The 27,333-nt window shown below is 56.4% G+C and overlaps 3 protein-coding genes across 3 annotated transcripts; 2 read left to right on the top strand and 1 right to left on the bottom strand.

The window, feature by feature from the left end:
* The first annotated feature begins 2,938 nt into the window (after positions 1–2,938).
* Positions 2,939–9,571, top strand: LOC150005380 (serine protease 46-like). Its single transcript, XM_090283070.1, has 4 exons — positions 2,939–3,006; positions 3,131–3,390; positions 4,139–4,302; positions 9,275–9,571. Exons 1-4 carry the CDS (start codon positions 2,939–2,941, stop codon positions 9,527–9,529), a joined length of 747 nt encoding a protein of 248 aa, XP_090139196.1. The 3' UTR covers positions 9,530–9,571.
* A 1,458-nt stretch (positions 9,572–11,029) lies between these two features.
* On the top strand, positions 11,030–16,113 carry PRSS50 (serine protease 50). Its single transcript, XM_090284960.1, has 6 exons — positions 11,030–11,366; positions 11,445–11,614; positions 12,664–12,863; positions 13,837–14,120; positions 15,289–15,458; positions 15,883–16,113. The coding sequence occupies exons 1-6, from the start codon at positions 11,030–11,032 to the stop codon at positions 16,111–16,113; spliced, it is 1,392 nt and encodes a 463-aa protein (XP_090141086.1).
* Positions 16,114–16,230: 117 nt separating this feature from the next.
* Positions 16,231–26,117, bottom strand: TMIE (transmembrane inner ear). The gene is made up of 4 exons (XM_090284634.1): positions 25,119–26,117; positions 22,108–22,225; positions 18,801–18,950; positions 16,231–18,514 (listed from the first exon to the last, which is right to left on the bottom strand). Exons 1-4 carry the CDS (start codon positions 25,212–25,214, stop codon positions 18,429–18,431), a joined length of 450 nt encoding a protein of 149 aa, XP_090140760.1. The 5' UTR covers positions 25,215–26,117; the 3' UTR covers positions 16,231–18,428.
* Between the last annotated feature and the right edge of the window lie 1,216 nt (positions 26,118–27,333).

Raw genomic sequence — 27,333 nt, 5'->3', positions numbered from 1 at the left:
TATTGTCTAAACAGTTTATAGGACGTTTTTATTTTGTCAGACAAGTTAAGAAAGTTTATTTAAAAATTTTCAAGTAACTGGGTTTATTTAGCTTACTCTTTTACTATTAAATCCTCGTTTCATTGCCTCACGGTAAAAATGTGGGCCAAACTAGGTCAACTTTTAGGGAGGTTATTGTGGTTTCCTTAGTAGTCTAGTGTGTGGTTGATTTTTATAGATATTTCATTCCTCAAAGACACAGAGTTGAAGACTCTCCCACGACAAGTGAGCGTTCCCAGTTTCTCGTGGATTGCTGGCTCATTGTGCTTTATATCTTTGATGTTAGGTTACTGACGAGCAGAACTTGATGATGTTATTCGGTCATTGTAATTTTTATCTTTTTCCGACATAAAATAACTTTTTCTGTTTAAAGCTTTTGTGCGGAATCACAGTTTTAGAGATGAGCAGTGCCATTTCTATTTTTGCTTGCATTTTCTTTGTGGTTTTGCCCATCTTTTTACTTTCAACTGCTTCATGTCACTTTGTTTTAGGTGGATCTTTTAATAACTCGCATGTGAACATGGACAACAGGGTGGGACTGACCGTGGGAGTTAGGGGGGTAGGTAGGGCAATGGAGGGCAGTGGGGGAAAACTGGGACAACTGTCATAGATCAACCATAAAAAAGATAAGTAGCATGTGAGTAGGTTTTTTTCCTACCCAATATAAGAAACTTTGACTTTTAAAGTGGAGATTTTTGGGTATTCACCTTGGTGTTAATAATGGATGTGCGTTTTTATTCAATTATCTCGTTTTGTTTTATTAATTATTCCCCACAAAGTGTTTCTCTCTCTCTCTCTCCCCCCCCCCCACCCCCCACCACTTCCTCCTGGAAGAAATTTGATTGTAGGGATAATCATTTCCTTGGTTTTCTACTACGTATCCCTAAAAATAGTTTGTTTTTCCTGTTTTTGAATGTCATACAATATGTGCCTTTTAGTGTCTGGCTTCTTTCACTTGAAAATATGTTGATGAGATTCCCCATGTCCCTACGTAGCCATTGTCATTGCTGTTGAGGACTCCGAGCAGCCGCCCGCCCTTGCTGGCAGTTGTGTGGCTCTGCCCCGCAGTGCTGCGTGTCTTTCCTGCTGCTTACTGCTGGCCCCGGCCACCTCTAGGGCACGCAGCCCGGAGTGGAGCTGTAGGCCGTGGGGTAGGCCCGGTTTCTGCCTTCCTGAATGATCCTGATGCTCCCCGCAGTGGTGGCCCCAGCCTGGCTCCCCGGCAGTGTGTGAACAGCCTCGTCATCCCATGTCCTCCACGGCACTCGCCACGGGCTGGGCCAGGAGCCAGCAGTCCTCGTGCACAGTGTGAGGAGCATGGGATCCTTAGGAAGGGACCTCAGTGGAGTGGTGGGGAGGGGCCCCAAGATGTCGTTGATTCTGCTGATTCATGAAGACCTCAGGAAGCCACCTTCCCAGGCCTAGAACACCTGGCCTCCCTCTACCCAGGAGCTATTCTCCTGAAACGGCAAAACCCATGGGAAAAAGGACAACTCCATTGCAGCTCAGTCACCACAACAGGGACCGGCCACCCCTTCCCCGTGCCTCAGGCCCCATCCTTCCAGGGAGCTTCAGAAGGGTGTCATACAGGGTCTTGGACTGGGCCCTTGGGGTGCCTCATAGGCCAGGCACCAGGAACTGTCACAGGCCAGATACCTAGTGCTGCCACAGCCTCAGGACTGCCACATGGGGGTCCCTTCAAGACCCAGGCTGAGCCCAGGAGCCACTGTCACAGGCCAGACACCAGGTGCTGTCACAGGCCAGGCGCCAGGAGCACAATTCTAGGCAGGTGCCCTGGGGGCGCCTTCCCATGACCCCACTGTCTCCTTTTCAGCGTCCTGATGCTGTTCCAGCTGGGTGAGCCCCCAGCTCGGGGGCAGGGACCCGCTCCTGGCTACCCTGAATAAACAAACAAATGAGTTCTAGAATTCTCACCATTGGAGATGCCCAGCCGCTGCCCTGCCCCCACATCCCATTAAGAGGATCGGTGGTGGCTGAGCAACAGTTTGCCATGGCGTGTGGGCCAGGAGATCTTCAGGGCCTCGCACCTCAATTTTCCTTTGGCAGAGTTGGGGATCCCCTCTATGTTCCAGGTAGGTTTTTGGGGACATGGGACAGGGGAAGAGGGGTCTGTTTGCCTGGCTGTCTCTGTCAGCTGTCCTCATGCCTCATGGATACATCTTCATCAGATTTCATGGTGTGCCAAGTCTGGGGACCCAGACAGTGTCAAGGCTGTTCCAGTTGGCAGGGCGACATGCACACGAGGGAAGGGCCTTATTAAAAATGGGGTAACAAGCTGACATCTGTGGAGCAGTTGAACTTGTTTGGGAGGCACACTCAAGGGGAGCCGGGGCTTGTGATGACGGTGTGGTGTGTGGGTAGCTGCTGACCCTACGTAAGGCACTCTTCAGATGGCTCACGTCTCAACACCCGGGAGGGGGCTTTCCCAATACCCCACCTCACCATCGGAAGCCGGGGAACCCAGTGCCCCTTGGAGCCAGGATCCAATCCCAGGTTTCAGTAGACTCTTTGGGGGTAAAATTTTGGGGCCCCGGGTGACAGAGGGTCTCTGGATGGCCACCCTAACTGGCCACAAGCATTTTTGTGGGCCAGTCCTGACTCGGGTCACCTGCCCGCTGCCCAGGTGCGTGCAGCAGTGGCTGCCTGTGACAGCCACAAGACGGGCCCTCCGCCTCCACAGTCTGCTGTGGACAAGGGTCTGGAGGTGTCTTTGCGGCCTGAGAGTCTTCACGGGGCTGGCATGGCCCCTTCTCTTTCTTCTTCCTCAGAGCCCTGGTTCTGGGGCTGTGGCCAGACCAACGTGTCCTGCAAGGTGGTGAAGGGGAAGGTGGTGGAGGTGGGCAAGTGGCCCTGGCATGTGAACATCCTGTTCCTGGGCATGTACATCTGCAGCGGCTCCCTCGTCCACCACCGGTGGGTCCTCACGGCCGCGCACTGCTTGCAGAGGTCAGTCAGGGCGGCGGCCGGGCCCGGGGGCTTTGCTCCCTAGCCTGGGGGGCCCTGGGGAACGTGGGGTTCTGGGTGTAGCGGCCCTACTGCGGTGACCGGCCACCTCCCTATGGCCCTGCAGGTCCATGGACCCCAGCGAGTACTCCGTGATGGTCGCGGTCCAGCGTCTCCCAGACAACGGCACTCAGCTCCCGCTCTCTCACATCGTGGTTCATGAGAACTTCAGGGACCTCATGTCCAATGACATAGCCCTCCTGAAGCTCAAGGACCCCATCTTCTGGTCCCCCCTCGTCCAGCCTGTCTGCCTGCCGACTACCAAAGTGCAGCCATCTATGGGGACCTTGTGCTGGGCAATCGTGTGGGGCCGTCCTCAGACACAAGGTGAGTGGGGGCAGGCAAGGCCTCCAAGACACCCGCCTCTTCTGAGCACAGCTCCACGACGGGCCCGTTCGTTCGTTCCTCATTCACCTGCTCGCTCTGTCGGCAAACGTGTCCTGAGCACCCACATGCGCCACACGCTCCGCTGACCGCTGTGGGGAGGAAGACATACGCAGTACTCTGGTGTAGAAGACACACGGCCTGCGTGGACCTCAGCTCCCAAAGTTAAATCCAATGCCCAGCCGTCCCCTTGCCGCGTGGCAGGAAATTAACCCCTGACTATTAACGGCCTTCCCTGCCTGCAGGTGGCCCAGGGGCACTGAGATGTTGGGCAGCCAAACACCTGTTACATTGAGACACCAATAATGTCTGGAGGTCCTGCCTGTGGGTGTCACTCTGGGGTTCTAGAGTTTTGGAGCCTTTGGGCTCCAGGGTCTTGTCCCCTTGCCAGGTAGTCACGGAGCAGTGATCAGCCTCTCACCCTCATGGACCTTGAATTATTGGGGTCATGTCTCCTTGTCCTCAGTTCAGTGCATGGATGTCGCTGTAAGCCCCTTGAGAGACTTTTGCTTAGTCTTCTTCATGAGCTTGGGCTTTTTCAAAAGTCAGGCTATGGGCTGGGCCTTTATAAATCACTCCTCCAGCAAATGGCCCTGCCCCCACCCCCACCCACAGGGAATGTAGGTAACCCCAAGATAGGGTTGTGCCAAATTGTTGAAGGGATGCCAAGGCAGGATTTCTCTCTCTTTAGTGACCCCAAAGGCCGCCTACAGTCTTCAGGAGTTGGCCGTCAGGATCATAAACAATAAGATCTGCAATCAGCGGTACCACTTCCTCTTTCTGAAGGACCAGAAGAAGTTCATGGGGAATGACATGCTGTGTGCCAGCTCAGAGTTGGGTGTAGACTCTTGTCAGGTGCGGAGTGTGTGGCCCCGGGGCAAGGAGGGGGCTTGCAGGGGTTCTGCCTTCCTTTCTACGCGGCACTGGGAGATCTTATACAAATCTCCTTTCCCTAGAGCTCAGCTTCCGGTCTGTGAAATGGGTGAAAATACTCTTTGCTCCTGTCTACAATGACGATCATAGTGGCACTATTGCCCGGGTCATTTGAGCATGTCTGAACATCCATCGGCTACATGCCTGGATCTGAGCCGGGTGCATAAGTGGCCTTAACATACAACTGTCTTATTGCATCTTCTGTTCAACATAATTTCTGAGACTTAGCCACAGTGATACGCGCAGCTCTAATTCATTCGTCAGCTCTGTCTACAGTATTCTCCTTGGTGAATACGTCAGAGTTGATCCATTCTACAGATCTTTTTGTGTAATGTATATGAGTATGCAAAACACAGACTTTATTCTTGTATTATGATTTATTAATTATTGTCTTATTTTCCATATGGACAAGGGTAAGCCTACTTTTCCCCATCCTGTCTGTGGTGAGGCAAATCCTCCTTCATTATTCTTCCTTTAGAAAATTTACCTGGCTGTTCTCCCGTGTTCATTTTAATCGAACACTTGTTCTGTCACGTCAAAAAGAAAATCATGTGGCAATTTTGGTGGACATCAATAAATTTAAGGAAAATTTGCTTTTTATTTTGCTCTCTTTCTTTGTGTCCCTAGAGCAGGAGTTTATAGCTTTCTCCGTGTAGTTACTGCATGCTGCCCCTTAAGTTTGTTCCTCGCGGTTTTCTATCTCTATGGTGAGTAGTATGTTTCTTCTTTCATTGCATCTTCTGTATGTGTTATAGATTGATTTTTTTTTTTTTTTTTTTACTTTGTAATAAGCAACCTTCCTGGGTCTAGTTGATTCTCTTTAATTTTGTAGCCCAGAGACATATCATTTGCAAATGGTGATATATTCGCCTCCTTCTTGCCTAGGTGTATGTATGTCTCTTATTTCTTTCTTCTTTTCATCTATCGCAATGTCAAGAACTATATTCTAGAACAATTTCTCGTCTACCAGGAGACGCTGTGCCATTTTGTTTTAGGTGCATCTCTTATAAACAGTATAAAATTGGATGCCATTTTCCAACACATCAGGGAGTCTGTCCTTTACCAAGAAGAAGATTCTTTTTGTCCTCCCACCTTACGATTTGCTTTGATTTTTTCCCCCCTCCACTTTAGCTCAATTTCATTCTGCTACTGGTCATCTTATACTTTCCGCACACATATTTAAACTTGAATGAACAGCTAGAGTTAACGTCTCCAACTTCCTCTGGAGCGGAACAGACTTTCCTTCATTGTCACGTTCTCCACGTCTGCCCCCAGCCTCGTCGTCCTGTAGACCACAGCTGCGAGCTCAGCTACCCGAACTCTTTTGTTAGATTGAAGGGTTCCGAGATGACTCTCTCGGGCTCCCCAGGCCTACGTGCCTATGAGCTGCCATTAGTAATGATTCAGTCTCTTCTGTTCCCCATGATTCTTCCTTTTTTCATTAGTTTGGGTACCTCTCCCCCCAGCGACCTGACATCGTCGCCCTGCTTTTCCTTGCTGCCGACCACCCAGGAGTGCTTCTCACAGTCCATCGCAGGCGTGGTGCGATTCTGGCACCTCGTCAGTCGGGAGACAGCCATTCCTTTCCGTTCTCCTACACAGTTCGTTCCAGAAGGGAGAGCCCTGCTTCATGAAATGAGCTTTCTGCAGCCATCGGATGACTGTCTGCTCTAACGCAGTGTGGCGAGTTGTTGCGAAAACACATTCCTCATGTCTGTCTACCCTGCGTGCCAGGGTTACCCCTCCCTGGTCATGGCGTGCTTCTGTTTCACTCATCTGCTGGGTTCAGATTTATAATATCTTCTTTAGAATATGTTTAATTTATTTATTCACCCAACAGGCACTCTATGCTGGGTCCTGCACAGTACAATGTTGGAGGACAGCCCAGGGAAGGCACTGGCCTGGGAATGAGCAGTTCTTTGCAGCACGGCCCACTCAGCACGGCCCACTCAGCACGGCCCACTCACCATGACCCACACAGCACGGCCACACAGCCTTTGTGGTTTGTCTTGTTTTCTTCCTCCAGCGAGGCTGGGCTTCATTTTAAGGCGTGTTGAGGAAGGCACGCTCTTTGTGAAGTTATAGAATTAAGATTGCTTCGTGTGATTTACAAATGTACCATGTTCTGGAACATTTGAAATAAATCATCTACTTCTTGCACTCTGGATAGAAGTTGCCGATGAAATCACATCGGCCTATTTCCCTTTGAGTGGGTAGTTCTTGGGCAATGTTTCAGGTTGCCCATGGTTATTAGACTTACAGGATTTGCATTTTCTTAGAAATTATTCATTTCATCCAGAATTTAAATCCATATAGAGGAAGTTATTAACATTCTTCAGATTTTGAGAAAATATGTCATCCCAGAATGTGGTTCTCGTCTCTTTTCTCCTCACACCATGTAATATTTGCATTTCCCTTCTCTTTCTGTTTTTCTTGGAGAGACTGACAAGGTGCTTATCTATTTTGTTGTTTTTTAAGAACAAGCTATTGATTTCACTTAGCAGACTTATGGCTTTTCTACTTTCCGATGCATGAATTATCCTCCTATCTTTATGAGTTCCTTTTCAAGTGACTTGAACTGACTGTGCAAGTGATAAAGAATCGATGATAATAAATAATTTATTTTTAGTCTCTCGTTTGATAGTGAAAGTATTTAGACCAGGACTCTTCTGTGTGTAATTCAGGCCCACATCCCATGGGCTTTGTGATATGTTGTGTTTTTATCTTTCTACACGCTGATTGTGGATTTTAATTTTGTTTTTACTTTTACATTTTTGAAAGTTAATTTTTTTCCCCTATGATGGGGTGGTTCACATTTCGTTATTGGGTTCTGGTTTTAGTTCACTTTGATGAGAGAAGGTCCACAAAGAAGAGTCTCTCTCTCTTCCCCCAAAGCCCCATTCTCCCTTTGAGTTCTCTGGGCTCCCGGAGTCCAGCGAACTGTACCCCTCAGGTCAAGGCCCCTAACACTGTCATCTCTCGCTTGGTTATCACTGGCTTGATTTCCCCCCTCATCCTCCATTTTTCCTCCCTGCAAAAGGCTCCTATTCAAATCTGTTTAATACATGTCTTTAAAGATGTCTATATCTTTGAAAAATACGTAGTGTTGCTACCTGCGTATTTTAATTTGCATAAATGATACTATGCTGCGTTCCCTTCCTGTGATCATTTGCTGAGATGTCTCAATGTGTTAGAGAACCCGTGCTAAGAGGTTTTCTTCTTTCAAGTCATTGCCCCCGTGTGCCCTATGTCAAATCTTCTCTCCCCCAAACATCATCTTGGGCAGAGTCTATAATTTTCAGTCACGTCCCGTTATTAAACAGCCTGTCCTATTATAAGTCTCAGTTTGAAAATCGGTTTGATTTAAACCTAAGCCCTACCCATCTCCTTCCTCTGGGGCTCCTGGGGGTTGGGGACCTGCACCCCTAAACTATCAGGGAGCTGGCAACTGGGTGATCTAGACAAGGAAAGCCTTGGCTCTCCCTCAACTCTTTCTCTGCTTAATATGCAGGGTTTCCTTAGATATGCTAAGTATTGTCCTGTAAATCTTGGTTTGAATTATCTTTAAAAAATCGATATCATCTGTGTATATCTATAGAGAAAGAACTGTTTTTCTGGTTTTTCTAATTTATAACTTTCCAATGATACAGAAGAGTATAAAGAGAGTTTTTAAAAGATCAGAAACCCACCCTGACTGGTGTGGCTCAGTGGATTGAGCGCCAGCCTGCGAACCAAAGGGTCAACGGTTCAATTCCCAGTCAGAGCATATGCCTGGGTTGCAAGCCAGGACTCCAGTTGGGGGGCGTGCCAGAGGCAACCACACATTGATATTTCTTTACCTCTCTTTCTCCCCCATTTCCCCTCTCTCTAAAAAAGTAAATAAATAAAATCTTTTAAAAAATCATAAACCCACCGTCAGCAGAAATAAGAGCCATTACCTTTTATTCATCTATGCTGTTATAAACATTCTTCTTATACTTGCACCTACTTTGCACCAAGAGTAGGGGCTGGTTTGCATTTTGAATAGCTCATTCTGCAAGCAGGATTGCAGGAAAGAAAAAGGTCCAGGGCACCACCTTGGAGGCCCACTGGGGTTTAAGGGGAGGGAATGGGGGGGGGGGGGCGTGACCAGTGTTAGAAACAAGGTCATAGTGACTCCCAAACCAGTAGCAAAGTCATTGGTAACAAAAGGCAAATGTAATTGAAGGGTCTTAAGGGCAAATGTAATTAAAGGATCTCTGAGAAGGGAGTGGATAACATTAGCATATTCACAAATCACAATAGGGGCATTTAGATGAACGCGTTAGATTGTACCTCCGGAGTATCCAGTCATGGAGAAACGGGGAAGGAGGAGAGGGGAGGGGAAACTAGTTGCGTTAGGGTGGGGAAGCTAATCGCTCTCACTTTAGGGTGGCAATTTCAGGGTGGAGAAAATAATCACTTTAGGGTGGCAATTTCAGGGTGGGGAAGCTAAGACTATAAAACCAGGTTCCTTTGTCTAGTTGGCGCGCACATTCTCCTGGCTGTGAGGGTGCGCCCGGCTCTGCAGACTCGTGAATAAAGGCCTCGTTTTACTGCTCAAGTCCTGTGTCCCAGTTTTTATTGTGAGCGTTTCTCACACCAGGGAGTTAAGGTCAGAGAGTTAGCAGGAGAATGAAGGGAGAGGCCAGCATGGTCCTGAGCTTGGGCCCCAGTGCAGAGTTCCCATGTCCCAGAGCAGGTTGATAGCCAGGTTGCATTATCAAGGACAGCAGGATAGTGGGACAGAGGAACAGTCGAGGCCTAACGAAGCTCATGCTGTGAGGCTATGGCCCTGGAAGCGGCAAGTTCATCCAGGGTCTGTGGTGAGGCCCTCCTGCCACCTCTCTTATGGCTCCCTTCCTCCCCTCCACAGAGTAACTCCGGCAGCTCCATGGTCTGCCAGATGAACAAGACCTGGATTCAGATAGGGGTGGAGAGCTGGAGCTACAGCTGCAAACAGCAGAGCTTCCCAGACATCTACACCAGCACCGCCCACTTCGCCCAGTGGATCCAGAGGCAGATCACGGATGTGAGGTTCATCAGCAGGGCCGACCCCGCCTTGCTGGGCCCGGTATTCCTCGCTGGCTACATTCTGCTGGGCTCCCTGGGCTCCCAGTGGCTGCTGTGAGCTCTGCTTCTAGGGCAGCCGTTCCTGGAGGCCGCTTCTCTCTCCCCTCTGCCCGCCAGCAGAAGTGGAGGCTAGTCTGGCTGGCAGCTTGCGGCGGGCACGACATCAGGACAGAGTGCCCTTGGGGGAGGGTCCCAGAGCCACTGCTTTTTCAGTTGTTCAATGAAGATGCTTTTGCACTTTTCGCCACTGAAGTCATCGTTTTTCTTCTTGACTCTGGCTGGAGACCTTCAGAGATGGCCCCACTCCCAGGTCCCCAGGACCGTCACTGGGGTCTCTGACCAACAGTTTCCCTGAGAAACTTCCTGCAAGGGTTGGCCTCTTCCCAAGACACCCAAGACCACACCTGCCCTTGTGGCTCTTGTTCCAGAAACTGCGGGCCTCTCCCTACTCCTCATATCCCCTAAGGGTCTACAGGATCTAACCAGTTTCTCCTCTCTCCCCAGCAGGGGTGGGTGATGATGCAGGTGGGACAGGCAAGGCAGAGCGCCAGATGGGGTGAACCTGTGCGGTATCTGCACCCCAAGCCCTGAGGTGCCTCAGTGACTGCCATCAGGTGCTGGAGAGCCAGGACAGGCTGGCACGAGCCTGCCAGACTGAGAGGGAAGAGTCCTGCTTTGTGTGGAGGGCGCGTGGGGGTCCCTCAGACCCAGTGGGCCTCAGGTTCAGAGCGGGCAGCTACCCTTGCCCTGTGGGCCCCAGAAAGGTAGTGAGTATGCTTTGCTGTCTTCCCAGAGACAGGGACACTGAAAGGCTAGCCTGGGTGTCTCTCCCAAGGCAGCAGACCCTGGCAAAAGTTAGAATGCCCTGGTTTGACTGAACTTTGACCTTATCTTTTATTAGGCTAAAACTTTCCAACAGCTTTGAACCAAAACTTTTCATAGGCTTTCCCTCACTCTGCTTTTTAAATATATTATCCATCTTTGGCACTAAGCCATCAAAATGTTCCCCAAATTCCAACACACAGAGTGGCCTTCTGCTCCCAGGTGGGCCTGGTGGTCGGCACCACTCTTTCTCTCTGAGTGGGACCCTCACCTGCGCCGTTGTCCCTAAGCAGATGGATCAGTAAGGGGACGGCCTTTGCTGAATGGAGGTTAGATTGGGGAAGGTGGAGCGCTGCTTAAATTATGCAGTCTTTTAAAACTTATTTATTTATTTATTTATCTATTGGTTTATTTTTAGAGGAAGTGGAAGGGAAGGAGAAAGAGGGAGAGAAACATTGACTGACGTGTGAAAGAAACATCAGTTGGTTGTCTCTCGCACACGCCCCCACCAGGTACAGACTGTCACCCAGGCGGGTGCCCAGACCAGGAATCAAACTGGCAACCTTTTGCTTTACAGGACGGTGCCCAATCCGCTGAGCCACACCAGTCAGGGCAAAATTACGCCATTTTAAAAAATCCTTGTTGAAAACTTTTCAATCTGGGCCATCTCATCGGGGGAGGGATGAAGGCATGAAACCAGCCCTGGGCAGACGGCGGAAACCAGGGCGCCCCGGGCATGGCCGGAAACAGGGCCATTGGCGGGCGTGCTCAGGCCGCACGTGCGTCCGGCAGGCATGAGGGGGGCCAGTCGCTAGGGGGCGCCTTCGCGGGCGGGGCACCGGGCGCACCATCGAGGCTGGCCGCTGGGGGGCGCCGCGTACGCCGGGACCAGCGACGCTCGCTCCCACCTCACCCCGGGAGCCGTCGTGGGAGACCCGCCGGGGGCACCGTCGCAAGAGGAATTCCGGGGCGCAGTCGCTGCGACCCCGGCATGGAGCCCTGGGGCAGGCCCCCTGCGCCCGCCCTGGTCCAGGCTGGGCTGCTGCTGCTGCTGCTGCTGCTGAGGCCGGAGGGTGAGCCCGCCCCCCGCCCCCCGCCCCCATGCCAGGGCCTTGCTGTCCGCTTCTGACCCTCTCTGCACCCTTCCGCAGGCCGCGTGGGCACGGGCGAAGCCCCGGGGGCCCTGTCCCCGGCCGTTCCCCGCGACTCTGGCGCCCCCTGTGCCCCCAATGCCTCCTGCTCCTCGGGCGGGCCTCGCCTCCCGCGGCAGGCCCCTGCCACGCCGTTGCCGACGGGGACCCAGCCGCCTTCGACGAGCCCTGTTTCTCAAGTCAACAGTGAGTCCACGTGGGGACACGTGTTTCATGAGCACCTCTTACGGGCCAGGCCTCCCATGCGGGGGAGGCAGAAGGCACAGGAAGCGCCCCTGGCTCCCAGACACCGAGGGCGGGGGCGGGGGGGCCGGGGGGGGCGCGGCCCAGCGGAGCTTTCAGGGAGCCGTCCGGGGGCTGTCTTGGGGCACACATGCCAGTGTCGTCTTGAGCTGTGGCTTTCAGGCATGTGCCACTGCGACCCACCTGGGAAATACTTATCCTGGAGCTCAGTTCACACAACTTAACTGCCGCCCGCGGCCTCACACGCAGGACCCAGCCCGCTCTGCCGGCATTTCTCCCGCGTTAGCCTTTACAAATGCGGGCCCTGGCCCCCGGGCCCTGGCTTCCCATTCGGAAAACTCCCAGGGGCGGAGCTTCTGCGACGCTGGGCGGGTGCATCTGCAGTTCAAAGTCCTTCCCAGGTGTCTGCGCCCACTGCCGCCCCTCCAACAGAGTGGGCGGCCTGGGGCGACGATCCTCCCCGGCCCGTGGGGCGGGCAGGGACGCTTCGTTTGCCGGGCAGGTGTGTGAAGTGGAAGGAACCTCCCTGTGGTCCAAGTCCACCCTGCCCGAGGCCTGATGGGCCCCGTGGCGGTCTGCTGCTGGGGCTGTGTCTGTTCATGCCCAGGGCTGGTTTTTCTGTTAGGCCCTCTGCCTTTCTCTCTCAATCACAGGAGGGGGGTCCCCAGGGGAAGGAGAGGGGTCTGCCCTGGCTGAAGTAGGGGAACCAGGTGGAAATACGAATGAGTTTGTGGAGAGTCTGGCCGGAACAAGGAACCAGTGGGAACATTCTGGGCAGTGGGGACAGGGAGAGGGACACCTGAGGGGCGCAGAGGCCATTCTGAGGTTGGGTACCCCCTCCACATGGGAACGGCATCATTACGTGGCGACCAGTGGAAAAGGAGAGTCATTGGGTGGTTTTGGGCCAGGGGCTGGAGAGGTGGGAGATCAGGCTGGGGGGAGGGGAAGGGCAGGTGCCATGGGATGTGGGTGGAAGGTCCCCTCCCTCATCAAGCTCTCACCTTCCTCCTCAGCCTGCGGCATGTCCCAGGAGCCGGATCCCACCCTTAGGGACCCAGAGGCCGTGGCTCGGCGGTGGCCGTGGATGGTCAGTGTGTGGGCTGATGACACGCATGTCTGCGCAGGGACCCTCATTGCCTCCCAGTGGGTGCTGACCGTGGCCCACTGTGTGATCCAGTGAGTCGGGGCCTCGGTGGTTGGGCAGAAAGGCATTTGGAGCCACGTGGGGCCCAGTCCTCCTTCCAGCTGGCCCATCAGTGGCAGCTGCACCCTTGGCAGAACCCCACAGTCCTAGCCCAGCCTCACCCCAGCTCCAAGCAGATGGGGGCTGAGTTCTACAGATTCTTCCCTGGGAGCAGGGAGCATACCCCTCTCCTCTGGCCCCTCGGTCCTATGCAGTCTTCCACAAATAAAAAATGGGGGCTTGGAAGCCATTGTCCAGACCTCCTTCCTTCTATCCAAGGAAAGAAGGGCCTAATTCTTTCATTCCACACCCTTGCTTCACTTACTCATCCCTTTCTTCATTCAACCATCAGCCTTTGACCCTCCTTGGAAGCCAGGCGCTAGTCTGGGCACTGAGGGCAGAGAGGGGACAGGTCACTTCTCTCAGGTGACTGAGAAGATGGACAAGAAAGTAGATGCTTGGTGTGGGGAAAAGAGAGGAGGCATGCCCACGTTCTGGTGCCAGGGGAGCAGCCTGAGGATGACCCCTCTGCTGGCCATGAGGGCGGATCAGGGCAGAAGTGTGATCCAAGCCTCACAGTGGACACAGAGGCCCCAGGACATGCTGGGAAAGGAGGGTAGAGGGTGAGACCTGGGCTGGTTGCACGGGACCCTTGTCACTTCCAGCGCCCGACATGGGGCCCTGGGCAGAACCCAGAGTTTGGAACCAGAGAAAGCAGCTGTGCAGTTTTGAGCTGGTCACTGGGCTTCTCTGAGCCTCAGTTTCCGCCTCCATTAAAAACGAAGGGCTGTTGTGAGGACAGGACCACGCAGTTGTGCAGAGCCCTGATCCATCTGTTACGAGGCGTGAGGTCTGGGCTTGAAGCGGGGGCGGGGCCTGCCTGGATTCTCTCCGAGTGCAGCCGCAGGTTGGAGGCTGCGTGGGCTGCCTGGAGCTGACGGCAGACTCCCTTGGTGGTCCCCCTAGGCGTGGTGTTACCTATTCAGTACGGATGGGGAGCCCTCAGATTGACGAGAAGGTTAAGACCACCGCCGACGTCCCGGTGCTCCAGGTCATCGTGAACAGCCGGTTCCGGCACCATCGCTTGTGGTCCTGGGTGGGCCGGGCCAACAACATTGCCCTCCTCCAGCTGGAGTGGGCAGTCACGTACAGCAAGTATATCTGGCCCATCTGCCTGCCCGACATGGACCTCGTGGTGAAGGACCCCTCTCTCTGCGTTGTGACAGGCTGGGGACTCCCTATGGATGATGGTGAGTCAGAGTCTCCCCAGACCAGGCAGATTGTGTGTTAGGACCTGGGCACAGGCAGGGGTCTGCAAAGACAGTTGTTTCTGAGACCTCGTTCCCACAAGCCCCCCACCCTGACCCTCCTTTTGGGCTCTCATGTCCAAGGTCTCCTTTCCCTTGAGGGTTTCAGCAGTGAGCACATCATGGTCATTCAGGCCTTAGGGAACAGAGTGATCGCCATGAACACTTGGGCCCAGGCCAAGGCAGATAAACAGGAGTTCCTTGAGGCGGAAGGGGCACAGAGTAAACGCTTGCTGTCTGCACAGTCCCAGGGTCCCCACGGGCTGAAACAGGTCCTCGCAAGTGAGAGGACCAGGCTTCTGTGTATGTAAAAAGCTCCCAGAGGAGGCCCCGTGGCCGGCCAAGGGCAGTCTGCACCCAGAGGTTGGAAGTCCCTCTAGGTCTCCCGAATGGTCCTCAGTTCCATGTCATCCCAATTTAGGAGCAAGACCCAAAGAGCAGGAATGTTGTCCCAGGTCATTGGAAAGTCCACTTCCTTAGGACCCCTGGGAATGTCCACTCTCTTCAGGGACCCCTAGCCTTTCCCACTAGAGAGGTGCCCTTCCCTGTAGCCTCACAGAGCCAACTTACCTAAAACCACTGTACAGTGGCTCCGGCCCAGGGCAGGGGGTGGCTTTTCTGTCTTCCCTGCCGTAGCCTGTCTGGGGAACGGCTGGGAATGGTCAGAAGTCTCCTGTCCCCCAGAAGCTCGGGCTAGGGGCAGAGACTGGAGGGGAGAGGAGAGTAAGCAGTGCTTGGGAGCCAGGGAGGGGCATCTGGCAAGCTCAGGAGAGGTCTTCATGGAAGGCTTGAAGAGAGAGATTTGGACCTGAGAAGGCTTGGCAGGCATTCAGGGCAGACGGAAGGGCAAAGCCAAGAAGCTGAGGCAGGCCTGGGCTCTGCGGGGTGAGACCAGGTGCAGCAAGGCCGGAGGGTGGGCAGCCTGCCCGAGGTGTCTAGCTCAAGGAGCGCTTGGGAAAGGTTGGCTGGACCTGGAGCGACCTCCGTGGCTGCTGCATGGCAGGTAGAAGAGGCTGGAGGGGTGGCAAGGAGCCAAGGGAGGTTGGTGACAAGCCCGGTGGCACTGGGCAGCAGCGGGCCACCAAGCCTGAATGGGGCCCCTGCCCCACAGGCCAATGGCCTCAGTACCGGATCACTCAGGAGAAGGCCGTCACCATCCTGGACAGAAAGCAGTGTGAAGACTTCTATCACAAGTTCTCCCGCATCCCCTCCGTGGTTCGGATCATCAATTCCCAGATGCTGTGCGTGGAAGACACCGCCGACAGGGAACAGTTCTGCTACGTGAGCACTTGTCCCCCTGCTCACTGACTTCCCAGGCACCTGGCCAGGACCGGCGGGAGGGGCGCAGGGGAGGGGGGGGCAGGGGCAGAGCGTGGGGAGGCGCTGAGCAGGGGTGGTCAAGCAGGAAGATGGGGAAGAGGAGGGGGGATGGAGGAAAGAGATGGAGGTCTGGTGGGAGAGGGGGAGGCGGATGGTGGGAAGATGGAGGGTGGGTTAAAGAAGGGGGTGGTGGAGGACTGGCACCAGAGAGAGGGAAGATGAAATGCTCTTGGAAGGTCTCCCGGGTCCCTCTCAGCCATGGGACACTTGGGGACTGTGGGGAACATCTGGTGTAGGGACACCCTGCTTGTCCCTGAGCTGGGTCACTTCTCCCTCAGGCCACAGTAGCCTCCCTGGCCCTTTTGTCCTCTCACCCCTCCCACAGGAGCTGAGCGGGGAGCCCCTAACCTGTCCCGTGGAGAACACGTGGTACGTGGTGGGAATGGTGAGCTGGGGCCCAGGCTGCAGTAACAAGGAGGCCCCGCCCATCTACCTGCGCGTCGCCGCCTACAAACACTGGATCTGGGAACGCATGAATGGGCAGGCTCTGCCAGCCCCGTCCGGGCTCTTGCTCCTGGCACTGCCACTGCTCCTCAGCCTCCTTGCTGCCTGCTGAGTGTCTCGGCTGTCCCTGGGGGTGCCCATCCTCCCTGGGCCTCCCGACACCCACCGTTTCCAGAACGCTACAGGTGCCTCTCTCCTGTCCCCCTAAGGCAGGACAGGGACTAGGTGCTCAATTAAACATTTCTCTGTTTAATTGCCTCCTCCTTCTTGGGCTTTGGAGGCCCCTCGTTCTCTGCCACCTGAACCAGATGGGGGTGGGGTGGGGACTCCGGGCACTGAAAAGTGCAGAGGCCCAGGGTCGCCTCCAGCCAGAGGTTGGGGGTGGCTCCTGCAGAAGGCGGCGGGGGTGCTTGTGTAGGATGACATCGGGGACAGATGACACTGCCCAGGCTGAAGGTGCTGCCAGGACACAGCATGAGGCTGGGTGAGGGTGTAGCTCTGTATGGGCCGGGGAGTTAGTTGCGTGTATTCTTTCTACAACATGGTAGTGAGAGGCAGGCTCTGCTTAACTTGAGTCTATCTCCTGGCCAGTAGCTAGAACACACCGTCATTGCCTTGAAGCACCGCAGTGAACTCTGACCTTCCAGCACCATCCCCTGCCTGGAGATGGTGGCAGCTGCCCACTGGGGTCAGAAATTATCCCTACCATCAGCAGCCATGTCTGTCCATAAAGGTCTGCTGAAGGCCCAGGTCAGAGGTCAGGGAACCTTGGCCTGGACTCCCTCAGGCTTGACCAGCTTCTCTGTTTGACTTCAAGTGCCCTCTGCCCCTCTGGGCTTCTGCTGCCCAGCCACACAGGAGGGTTCTGGCCTGTATGGGTAGAATGACCCCGGCCACAGCCCTCTGGCCCCTCACTGCTCCTGGTCAGAATCCAGGCATGACTCTTGTGTGCGCCCAGCCCTGGGCTCAGACCATCGAAGGCCTATTGAAGGCCAAGGGGAGAAGGGGAGGGGAGAGCTGGCAGCTTCCTCCCTGACCCTGGTGCCCTGCCTCGGCTGTGCCCAGCTGGCTGAAGCTGCCACTTTGCTTCTCGGTCACCATGTCGCCCTCCAGCTCATCCTAACAACGGCCTAGAGAGAAGTCAGGGAAGGGAACTTGAGCCTGGCCTCTGGCACCTGTCACCAGGCGGCTGCATCACCTTTCACATAATGCTCCAGGATGGGGTGTCCTGAGGGGTCACTCCAGGTCATTCGGGTATGAGAAGGCACTAAGCTTTATTTACAAATCCCTGCGGGGTGCAGGACAGCAGGAGCTTTTCCAGCAGCTCCCGTCTCCGAAACCCTTGGTTTCTCCTTAGCCTCCAGGGCCAGGTCCGAATGCCTCGGCTAATGTTCGCTGCCACCTGGAAGTCCCTCTGTGCACCTCATCCCAACAGAGTCAGTATCCTGGTGACCTTGGCGCCTTCTTGTGAGCAGTGCTTCTTTCAGGTGCTGTTGTTGCGAACGGTGCACTAGAAGCAGCTGTCTCCACCCATAACAGGCCTCTCTGGTGACCCTGCTGGGCGCTGACGCCTTCCACCACAGCTGAGCAGAGAAAGGGCCACCAAGCAGTCCAAGAGCCCCCCAACTGCTCAAATATTCCCTGGATTCCTAAGATAGGGTCCAGGTGCCAGCTTGCTTCCCTTCTCCCCCTGGCCCACTGGCCTCAGCCTTCTGCACCCGTGACCCACAGTGGCAGCCCCAGCCCCAGCCCCTGGGGCCTGAGGGTGGCGTCTCAGCAGCCCCAGTTCCATCATAATGTGTAAACTAAGTGCATGCCGTTGGCAGGGGCTTGGTCTGCTGGGCTGGGGTGCTCCTGCTTCTGGCCACCTCTGCTCACCCCACCAGACCAGAACCCCACCAGGCTTGGGGCAGACCCTCGCCCCCAGGGCTGCGATCTAGCCAAGTCTGAGAACCTCCTGCTGCCAGAGCTTCCCCTCATCCGTCCAGTTCACCCGCCTCTCTCCAACGTGAACCCACACCCCATTGCCCCTGTAGAGCCACTGCTGTTTCTGGCCAAAGGGTGGGACAGAGGCACGTCTGGGGGTGGGGTGATGGGGAGGCTGCTCTGGATCTGCAGAGGGACAGTGGGACAGTGGCTCTGGGCCAACTTTGCTGCATGGCCACGAGGATCAGGTAAAAGGAGCGGAGTCCGGGCTGGGAGGCAGGACACTGATAGCCTTGTCGCTGCCCCTGATTGGCCATAAGGACGTGGCTGTAAGGACATGGCCATGGGCCTCAGCAATGCCCTTGGAGCGGAGAGAGGATGTTCTACAACCTCTGTGGTCCATGGATGAGCTCGGAGTCCGAGGGGTCTGGCCCCCGGCCAGGACTTGAACTCCGGGGCCTGCCAGCCCCAGCGGCCACCTCCAGGAAGCTGTCCTCATTTCTATCCTTTTTTGGCTTCGTTCTCCTCATCCTCCTCTACCTTGATAGCCACAGTGTCCACAGTGTCCTTTTTCTTCTTCTTCTTACCTGTGGGGTAGAGAGGAGTGTGATGGCAGTGAGCTGGCATCCTAAGGTTCGCACCGTGACCTCCCACTCCAGCCTTCACTCCCTTCTTCCTTCCATGCCTCTCCCACCTGCACAATACCTCCTCGTTTTACCTGCCTCCCTCTTGACTGATTTCTGGGCTCTGGTGTCCAGGGACAGAGCTGGGTTCCCTCCCCGAATCTACTGGGTGGCAGGTCCTAGGAACTGGCTGGCTTGCCGGGGTCTGGTGGTGGCGGGGCCGGGCACCTGGGGGCCTGGGCCTGCTCACCTCCGGGGACTTCTGTGAGCTCATCAAGGGGTGGCACTGTCTCCAGTTTGTCGGTGTACATCTTGGCGGCCTTTCGCTGCAGGTACCGTTCCTCGATCTCCTTCCGGGTGCGCGGCACGCGGCAGTTGAAAACACAGCACAGAGTGATAACTGGAGGGAGGACAGAGTAGGCTTGGCCCGGCCTGGAGCTCAGGCACCCAGGAAGGTACCCAGACTTCAGGCATGCGTCGTCCTCATCTACCTAGGCGGGTCTCACCTAAGAGGCTCGGCCAGGAGGTGTCGCATCGTGACAGAACCGGGTAGCTGTCTCCTAAGCGGAGCTGGCTCCAAGCACTCACACAGCGCCCCACCCTCAGGAGGGCCTGGTGCTGGGGTTAATGCTCTGCTCTGAAACTCCTGATCGTTTGTGGACAGGCGTCTCCTGCTTTCATCTGGCACCAGCCCTGCCACTGGTCGTCGTCCTGAGGGTCCCTCTGACGACATTGAGAGTTCCTGGACGGTGGGGCAGGCAGCCGTGCCATGGCTCAAGCCACAGCTTCCCGGAGGCGCCCTGTGCCTCCGACCCAGGCCTCTGGGCTCCGTGTGCGTCCTAGTTTGTCCTCACCAGGCAGCAAAGAGCAGGGCCAGCATGGCCTCAGTCCCCAGGGGGCAGAGCTGCAGCCTCCTCAATCTCCCTGAGGCCCAGTCTGGGCAGCACCCCGCCCCCCAGCCTAGAGGGCTCAGACCCTGCCCTGGGGCGTTCACCTCAGACAGTTATTCCAGGAGCGGTTTTCCTGCAGAGGGCGGCTGTGCCCACGCAAGCCGGGCCGGGGCATGGAGCTGGCCAGCCCGGGGATGGGCCTGGCAGGGCAGGACTGCCAGGACCTGATTGGACCAAGTTTATTTTTCTGAGGCATGCCCCCCCGACCCCGAGTCTGACCACCTTGGCCCCAGCCTCAGGAGAGGGGATGGAGCTGCTTCCTATTATAAATCAGATGACCAGACATGACTTCTTGGCAGACTCCTGGGGACAGGAAGGCCAGGCAGGATAAGCCAGGCATATTTTGGGGAAGATGGATCAGACCTACGTGGCCTGGGCTGGAGCACCCTCTGGAGTCATCTTGTGCAGCTTTAGCCAAATATTACGGCCCCACTGAGTCTCCCCAGACTCACAAAGTGAAAGGAAAAGAATGAATGAATGAGTGAGAAGGTCTCAAAGCCTCTGATGCTGAGGACAAGATTGGGCTCCTGAATGACCAGAGGGAATAGGCAGTAGCATCCAGGGACGCTCTGGGGAGGGCCCAGCAGTAGGTCTGAGTGGGCCCTGCTGTCTGGGGATAGACCTGAGTGGACAGAAGGCCTTTCTGATCCAAAGAGCTGGGTCCTGGTCTTCTCCAGACCCTGGTGTGAAAGGCTGGTCTCCCACCCCAACCCCACTGGCTTGGGCCCCCTCTTCAAGCCACCCACGGGGCACCGCCTCGGGACCGTGCACACTTGGAGGCTCCCCACAGGAGCTGCTTCCAGACCTGGCGGGCCTGGGCTCCAAGGGGCTTCCAGGGGCAGCTGCTGGAGGCCAGGGCAGGGCTCAAACACGGCCCCTCTCACCAGGCCCGGCCGGGTTGCTTCTCATCACAGAATGAGAGAAACCAAGTGCCTTGGGTTGAGTTCCAGGGCTAAGCAAGGGGCTTAGGATGCAAGGCCCTAGGCTGAGGAGACCCCCAGAGGCACACCACGGGTCTGGGGGTGACAGTCCCATAACAGCTGCACTGCCGAGGCCCACGCAGACCAGGGAGCAGGAAAGCTGTTTCCTTCTCAGGAGACAGGCGGAGCCGTCCTGCTCCCTGGAGCGCCGCATGGAGGCCACCAGCGCTGCCCTGCTGCTCAGGGGTCTCTGGGACCGTCCCTTACCCTTTTCTAGGAAATGGGGTGAGGAGTAGGAGTTGGTCTGTGTGGTTGAAGTCCAAGTGCCTCTTTGGGCCCCAGGCACCTCCACCATGTGGGGCCTAGCAGAGCCGCGGAGAGGCCATTGCGTGCCCCCCAGTGCCCTCAGCCCTGCTCCCCAGGGTGTCCCAGAGCTGCGCCCTGCACCTGCACCCTAGACTGCTCCTGTGCCCCTGTAGGGCAGCCGCCTCCCCCACCCGCCTGCTGGTGCAGGGAGCCCCCTCCATGGACACCTGGGCCGAGGCCGAAGCCGCACCTGTCTGTCTGTGGCGCCTCCGCCCAGAAGCCTGACTGGGTTGCAGCCTTGGCTTGGAGCACAGTGCAGCCTCTTGCTCAGACCCCGGTCCCACCCTGGCTGCGAAGCAATGGTGGGGCATAGGGTGGACCTTCTCTCACAAGGAGAGCGCTTCTGGTGCCAGGAGAAGCACATGCAAATCACATGTCCCCTCTCCCTTGGAGCCACAGTGGGCTGTTGGCCCTGTCCCCAGGGGCCCTCACCCGAGACCACTCCCGCTAGCAGTCGCATGCCGCTTTAGCCCGGACCCAGGGTGCGCTCTGTAGCTGTCCTGCAGGCCTTCGCTGAGACCTGCGTGGGGACCCTCTGCTCCCGGCTCAGCTCACGCCATCCCGCCCACCCAGAGCGCCTTTCCAGCAGAGCCCCCAGAAACCCCACCCACTCCCCCACATACGCAGCTCGCAGGACTCCTCTCTGAAGCCTTTGCAGGGGGATGCTCCCCAATCCCTTTGGCCTGTAGGGAACTCCCTCAGACTCAGTGCCATGGGGCCTCCCCAACCCAGCTGGTATCTCTCTGCCCCGTTCCCCCAACTCCAGACCCCCCACCTGAGAAGGACGACTAAAAGGACCATGTCCAGTCTCAGGAGAGGAAGGGGTCTCCTGCTTCTAACTGAGATGGGTGTGAGTCATTTGGGGCAATGGTATTTGACTAGGCAGAGTTTGCAGCCTGGGAGACGCATCTGCTGGGCATCTGGGGAGCCTCTGGGCTGAGCTACGGCCAGGGTGGCCTTGCTGGGGCCCCTGGGTGTGGGCCCTTTAAGCTGGCCAAACGACAGGAAAAGCATCAGGAGGCCTGCTATAGGGAAAAATGACACGTCCCTGTCCTGGTTCCTGGAGTCCCCTGTAATTACCGTAATTGCCATGTGGCTGCATCCCTAGCTGGGGAGAATACTTCAGGTCACCACCGGCCTGTCAGCCCTCCACAGGGACTTTGTGTGGATCAGGAGGTGCCAGAAACCACAGCAGGCCTCCTGCGGGCGCCTGGCCTGCTTGCGCTGCCCGGAATTGCTGCTCTGAGCCGCCCCCCCCGGGGGGGCGGGGGAGCTGTGCTTTTTCCGCATGTGTTGGGGAGGGCAGGGAGCAGCTACTCACTGATGGACAACACGAAGAGCGAGAAGATGCCCACCACGTGCCACAGGCGCATGTCCCAGAACACCACGGTCTCCTTGGTCAACGGGGGTGGCTTGGGCTTGGGCGGGGCCGTGCTGGGCTGCAGATGAGGAGAGAGCAGAGTGAGACAGGCAGAGGCTAGGGGTGGGACTGGGCTGAGAGAGGCCCAGGTCTCAGCAAGGGCTCAACCTGAGCATTTCACAATCTCCTAGAATCACGACCAATGCCCTAGACCTTGGGAAGTTCCCGATTTATCGTAAGAGAAGGGAGCAGAGCCCCAGAAACGTGGAGCCGGGACTTGGACTGCAAGGGGGGCTGGTGCTTGGGGAAACCAAGGCCCCAAGGGACAGAAGGGGACAGCCTGTCCCCATCAGGTTCAAGGTCCCTTCAGGCAGCCTGTGGATCTCTCCTCCTGCTCCAGTCCTGGGCCCCCACAGGCAGATGGGGACTCAGGACCAAGGCCAGAGACAAGGCAAGGTCTGTGCTGCCCTCTGGACTTTGCTCTCATGTACCCTCAGTGCGCAGTGGGGTGTGGAGCCGCAGTCAGGGCCTGAGACTCTGCCACCTGGCCAGGCCCCCCACCAGGTGACCTCAATAGTTGCCTACCCTACCAGAGTCACTTCCTCTGACCAGAAGGCTAGGACGGTCTTTATAGGACAGGACCACATAAATAACTTGTTCACAATACGGCAGCGGCACCTGGAGGCCCAAAGAGGTAAGCACAGCTGGAGCAAGTCAGCAGAGCAGAGCAGGGCCAGCCACCTCCTGCCTCCCCGTGGGACATGACCCTGCTATGGAGGACTGAGAGGACATGGCCCTGCACTGAAGTGGGGGATGGGGGTCTGATCAAGACCTGTCCCTGATCTGTGGGACTGACAGGGTTATGATCTCTGTTTGGCTGAAGGGTGGATGAGAGTTAGCGCTTAGGAGAGAGGACCCTGGCACATCTGTGCAACACATCTGATTAACCAAACACGGACACATCTGGGGAGTCTCTCTGGCTCTCTGGGAAGGAAAGGAGGCCCACAGGTTACCATCCTCTCAGGCTTCCCCCTGGACAGTCAGCATGGAATGGGTACCTCCCCAAGCCAGGCACTTCCTCGTCTAAGAAACACCCATTGGCACGTGTTGGGGACACTTGGAGATGATCGGAGAGGATCTCTGCGCCAGAATTGGTACGTGACTCCCAGCTCTTTTCTCTTAATCAGGGTGAACTGGGGTGGGTGCCACATGTACAGGGCCAAACACATGTGTGCGTTCAGGCATATGGGGGACGGGGCACACATGGGGTCGGGCACACATTTGTGGGTACAGGGCACACATGGTTGGAGTACTCGTGGATGTGGTTGGCACACATTGGTAGCGTCAGGGCCAGGGGCTGGGCAGTGGCAGGGTCTTGGGTAGAGGGTAATAGGTAGCAGTCTGGCATTTCCTTGTGGCGGACACTGCTGGAGCTCTGAGCTCTGAAACTTGGAGGTCCTGGCCTCCATCAGAGCCTCACTGCTTGGAGGGGTGAAGCCTATAGTGCTGGGGTGGGTAGTGCTCTGGACCCCAGCCCTGCCCATATTTCTGGTGCTTCCTGGGTCCCCGGCCTCAGCCAGGCCCTTGCATAGGCTGTAGGATGATGGCAGGTAGAAGGGCCCCAAAGGCGATTTCCCTTAATGAGTTGGGAGAAGACGTGCTCCTGGGGGCTGCGGAGGAGTCCTTGTCAGAACTGACTCAGCCTCCCACCCATCCTCAGCCTCTTCTATACCCAGACCAGCTCAGTTTCTGCACCTGTGGCCTCAGGGCAGCCAGTTTAAGCCAGCCTGGCTCCCCTTACAGGGACACTGGAGCTGACATCCGACTCCAGCCCAGCCCTCCGGTCACACCCCTGGTCAGCAGCAGGGACAGGCCAGCACCAGGCTGCAGGGCTCTGCCCCCTCCCAGACCCCTCAGACCCTTCAGTTGAGGGCTGTGTCCACTCAGATCCCCAGGATAAGGCTCTGTCCTCCCTCTCTCATCCTGTCCCCTAGCACCTGCCACTTCAGGGTTCTCCTGGGTGCCACCGTGTTCTCTCTACACTCTGCTTGCCTAGGCTCCATCCTTCGCTCCTCCCTGGCCTTGCCTCTTGGCTTCATGCTCCAGAATTCTGGGCCTGGTCCGCCTCTTTGGCACCCCTTCCTGGCTCAGCAGCAACGGGGTACAGAGGGGTCAGGGAGGCTGCAGACAGCCAGCCCTTCCTGGCCCCAGACAGGCTCCTGGCCAGCCACCCAGCCATCTTCCTGCCCTCTTCCTGGGCACTCTCAGCAGCTCCCCCCAGCTCCCCCAACGACGTGCCCTTTTCTGATTTATTCTCTTCTGTCCAGTCAGGTCTCATTATGATTCTCCCCTTCTAGAAACTTCTGCTAGCTCCCCATTTTCACCAGGACCAAGACAGACCCTAAGGCCACAAGTCCTGCCCTGCCTGCCCGTCCCTCCAGGGCTGAATGCTTAGCAGGCAGGCAGACTCAACACGTTCCCAAGGCTGTGTCTGCCCCATTGGACAGGAGACCCTGAAGAGCCTTTGGAGGCAGAAGCTGTTTCCTCCAGCACACCCTACAATGAGGAGCTAGATCCCCCCTATCAGACTGGAGGACTATGCACCCCCTCTCCCCAGGGCCCCCCGTCAGACCTGGAGACTAGAGGAGAGGTGCTGAGTGACCCCATCAGACGGGACACCGCCATATCCCCCAATCATACAGGGAACCCTGAAGATCAGGTCAGGGTGAATGTCCTCCATCAGACACACGTCCTTGAAATCAGGAGCTGTGCCCTCCCATCAGACCAGGGCCCTCAGATTTGGGGCTGTCTCCCCACAGCCTGCAAGCGTTTGGAGCAGGTCACCCCATTAAGCCAGGTCTTGCAGGGCAAGAGGAAAGGAAAGGCAGCTCCCGGTTCAAAAGGCGCCCCCAACCCCACCCTCCGCCTGGACGGTGACGGCCCCCCTGAGCGCCTCGCGCCGCCTGTCTCACCTCCACCAGCTGCCCGGCGACCTCCGCGAGGCAGATCCCCAGCGCAGCGCCGCCCAGGGCCCAGAGGGGCCCCGCGCCCGGCCACCGCCCCGCCATCTTTGCGCTGCCCGCCCCTCGGGCCCACAGGTCCGAGAGCCCGGCGATGCCTGCAGGCCCGGCGACTGTTCCCTGGCCAGCTGGCGCTCGACGGTGGCGATCTGGTCACAGGCGGCGGGTGGGCATCATTTATTCATCGTCGGTGTCTGGTTGCTGTGCTGCCCGCCCCCACATTAGAGCGGGTGAAGGGCCCGCCCCCCTTCCGGGAGGATTCAGAGCCCCCCATCCCCCCACACACCTGGACCAACGTGGGGTGGGCATGGGTGGGAGGGAGGACAGGCTGGGGGGTCAGGCCCTGAACAACAGGCTCACCCTCCCTTCCCCACTGGGCCTCAGTTTCTACATCTGGGAAAAAGGGAGGGGCTGGAATCTGTTGATCTAGGTGGCCCTTCCCATTTTGACGTCCTGAATTTGAAAAGCTGTGTTGGACCTAGGTGGAGGGGGGCATGGCAGGCGGGTTGCCATGGTGACAGGCGCCCAGGGATGTCCTGTGCTTTCTGGGCTGGCTTCCTGCCCAGAGGCGGCTCTGGTCACCCTGGACACCAGAGCTGGGGGCGGGGGATGGGGAGCAGAGGATAGTATGGCCAGAACTGCCAGCTGCGGGTGCCGTGGAAGGTTCCTGAAGGAGCCAACATCTGCAGCTAGCAGGACAGGGTAGGCTCCCCCTGGAAAGGCTGACTCTGACTGACCCTCAGCCTCGGCCAAAGCCTGAGCCCTGACCCTGACCTCACACTGAACGTGGCCCACATCTCACTCTGGTCCTGACCCCAGGGTGAGCCCTGACAGCCCAGGGATGGCGGGAAGGAGTGGGAGGCTCTGAGGGGCTGTGGAGACCTGGGGAGGGCTTTGGAAGAGGCGTGGGCAGCCTGGGTGGGAAGACTCTTCTGGTTTATCTTCCTTCCTCTCTCCTTCCTTCCTTCCTTCCTTCCTTCCTTCCTTCCTTCCTTCCTTCCTCCCATTATTATTAATTTCCCACCTGCTGGTTGCTGGAGGAGCAGCTCAGGTGTTGAACCCCTGCAGGCCGGGGTGCTTTGGGCCTTGGGCCCATCCTCAGAACTGGGGGCCCTGCAGATCCAGAGCCTTGTGGGGCTCTTGCTGGGAGGTGCCATAGATGAGCAAGGACCACGGCAGGCTCAGTGGAGGGCAGAAGGCCAGTGTCAGACACCCACAGGTGTCGGGACTGTGAGATGACAGGGCAGGCAGGAAAATGGGAGAGCCACTGGCAGAGCACGGCTGGCCTACGGGACCTCTCCAGGAGACCCTCAACAGTGGTTGGCAAAGTCTGGGGTTCCTCAGGCAAACAGGAATTCCTACAGCCCAAATCACTCGCCACAGCTCTCTGCGCCCCACTTCCTCATGCCATCTGTCATGGGCCAGGTTAGGGAAAGCCACACTGACCAGCCAGGAACATGGGGTCACCCCTGGGGCATGGTGTCAGAGAGGACTTGCCTGGACTGGGTTAGGGTGAGTGAATCTAACAGTGGCCTTGGGCAAATCATTACTCCCCTGTGCTTTGATTTCTTCATCTGTGGGATTGTGAGGGCAGGACGATCATCACAGGGGTTATATGAGCAAACAGTTGTGGGGGTGCTGACTCTCTGTGACAGGACAGCTCAGCCCAGGAGCAGAGGGGTGTCCCTGTTTTCTGTAAAGTTCATCGTCTTCCCATCCAAAAATCAAGGCAAGCCCAACGAAGAGACCTGAAAGGGAATATAATCATGTTTGTCCCCGTTGTCCTCTGAGAAGGCCACTGCTCCTAGTGGGCTCTGCTTCTCCACAGGCTCTTAAACACAGCTGAGAGCTGTGTGCCATTTACCATATACCTTTTCCCAGAGCTTTTTACCCAACACAAGTATCCTAGATCCCCCTACCTGCACCCCAAACGCATTATCAAATACTATCACACAGGCCTTGAAGTCACACTGACTTAAAATAACAGGGTGTCCTGAAAGTCTCAGTGAAATTTTAAGCTTTAATAACCACAGAAGTATAAAGCTACAAATTTACAAGAAACACCATTTGAAAATTTAATTATTTAACTGTCCTTTTGTGCCTTCTGAAGATGGCAAAAGTTGGCTTAAAAAAAAGTTATGATCCAAAATTCACTAGATTAGCATAG

Source organism: Furipterus horrens, unplaced genomic scaffold (assembly GCF_987537825.1).
Source record: "Furipterus horrens unplaced genomic scaffold, mFurHor1.1.pri manual_scaffold_7, whole genome shotgun sequence".
NCBI lineage: Eukaryota > Metazoa > Chordata > Mammalia > Chiroptera > Furipteridae > Furipterus > Furipterus horrens.
This window is presented reverse-complemented; position numbering and strand designations above follow the sequence as displayed.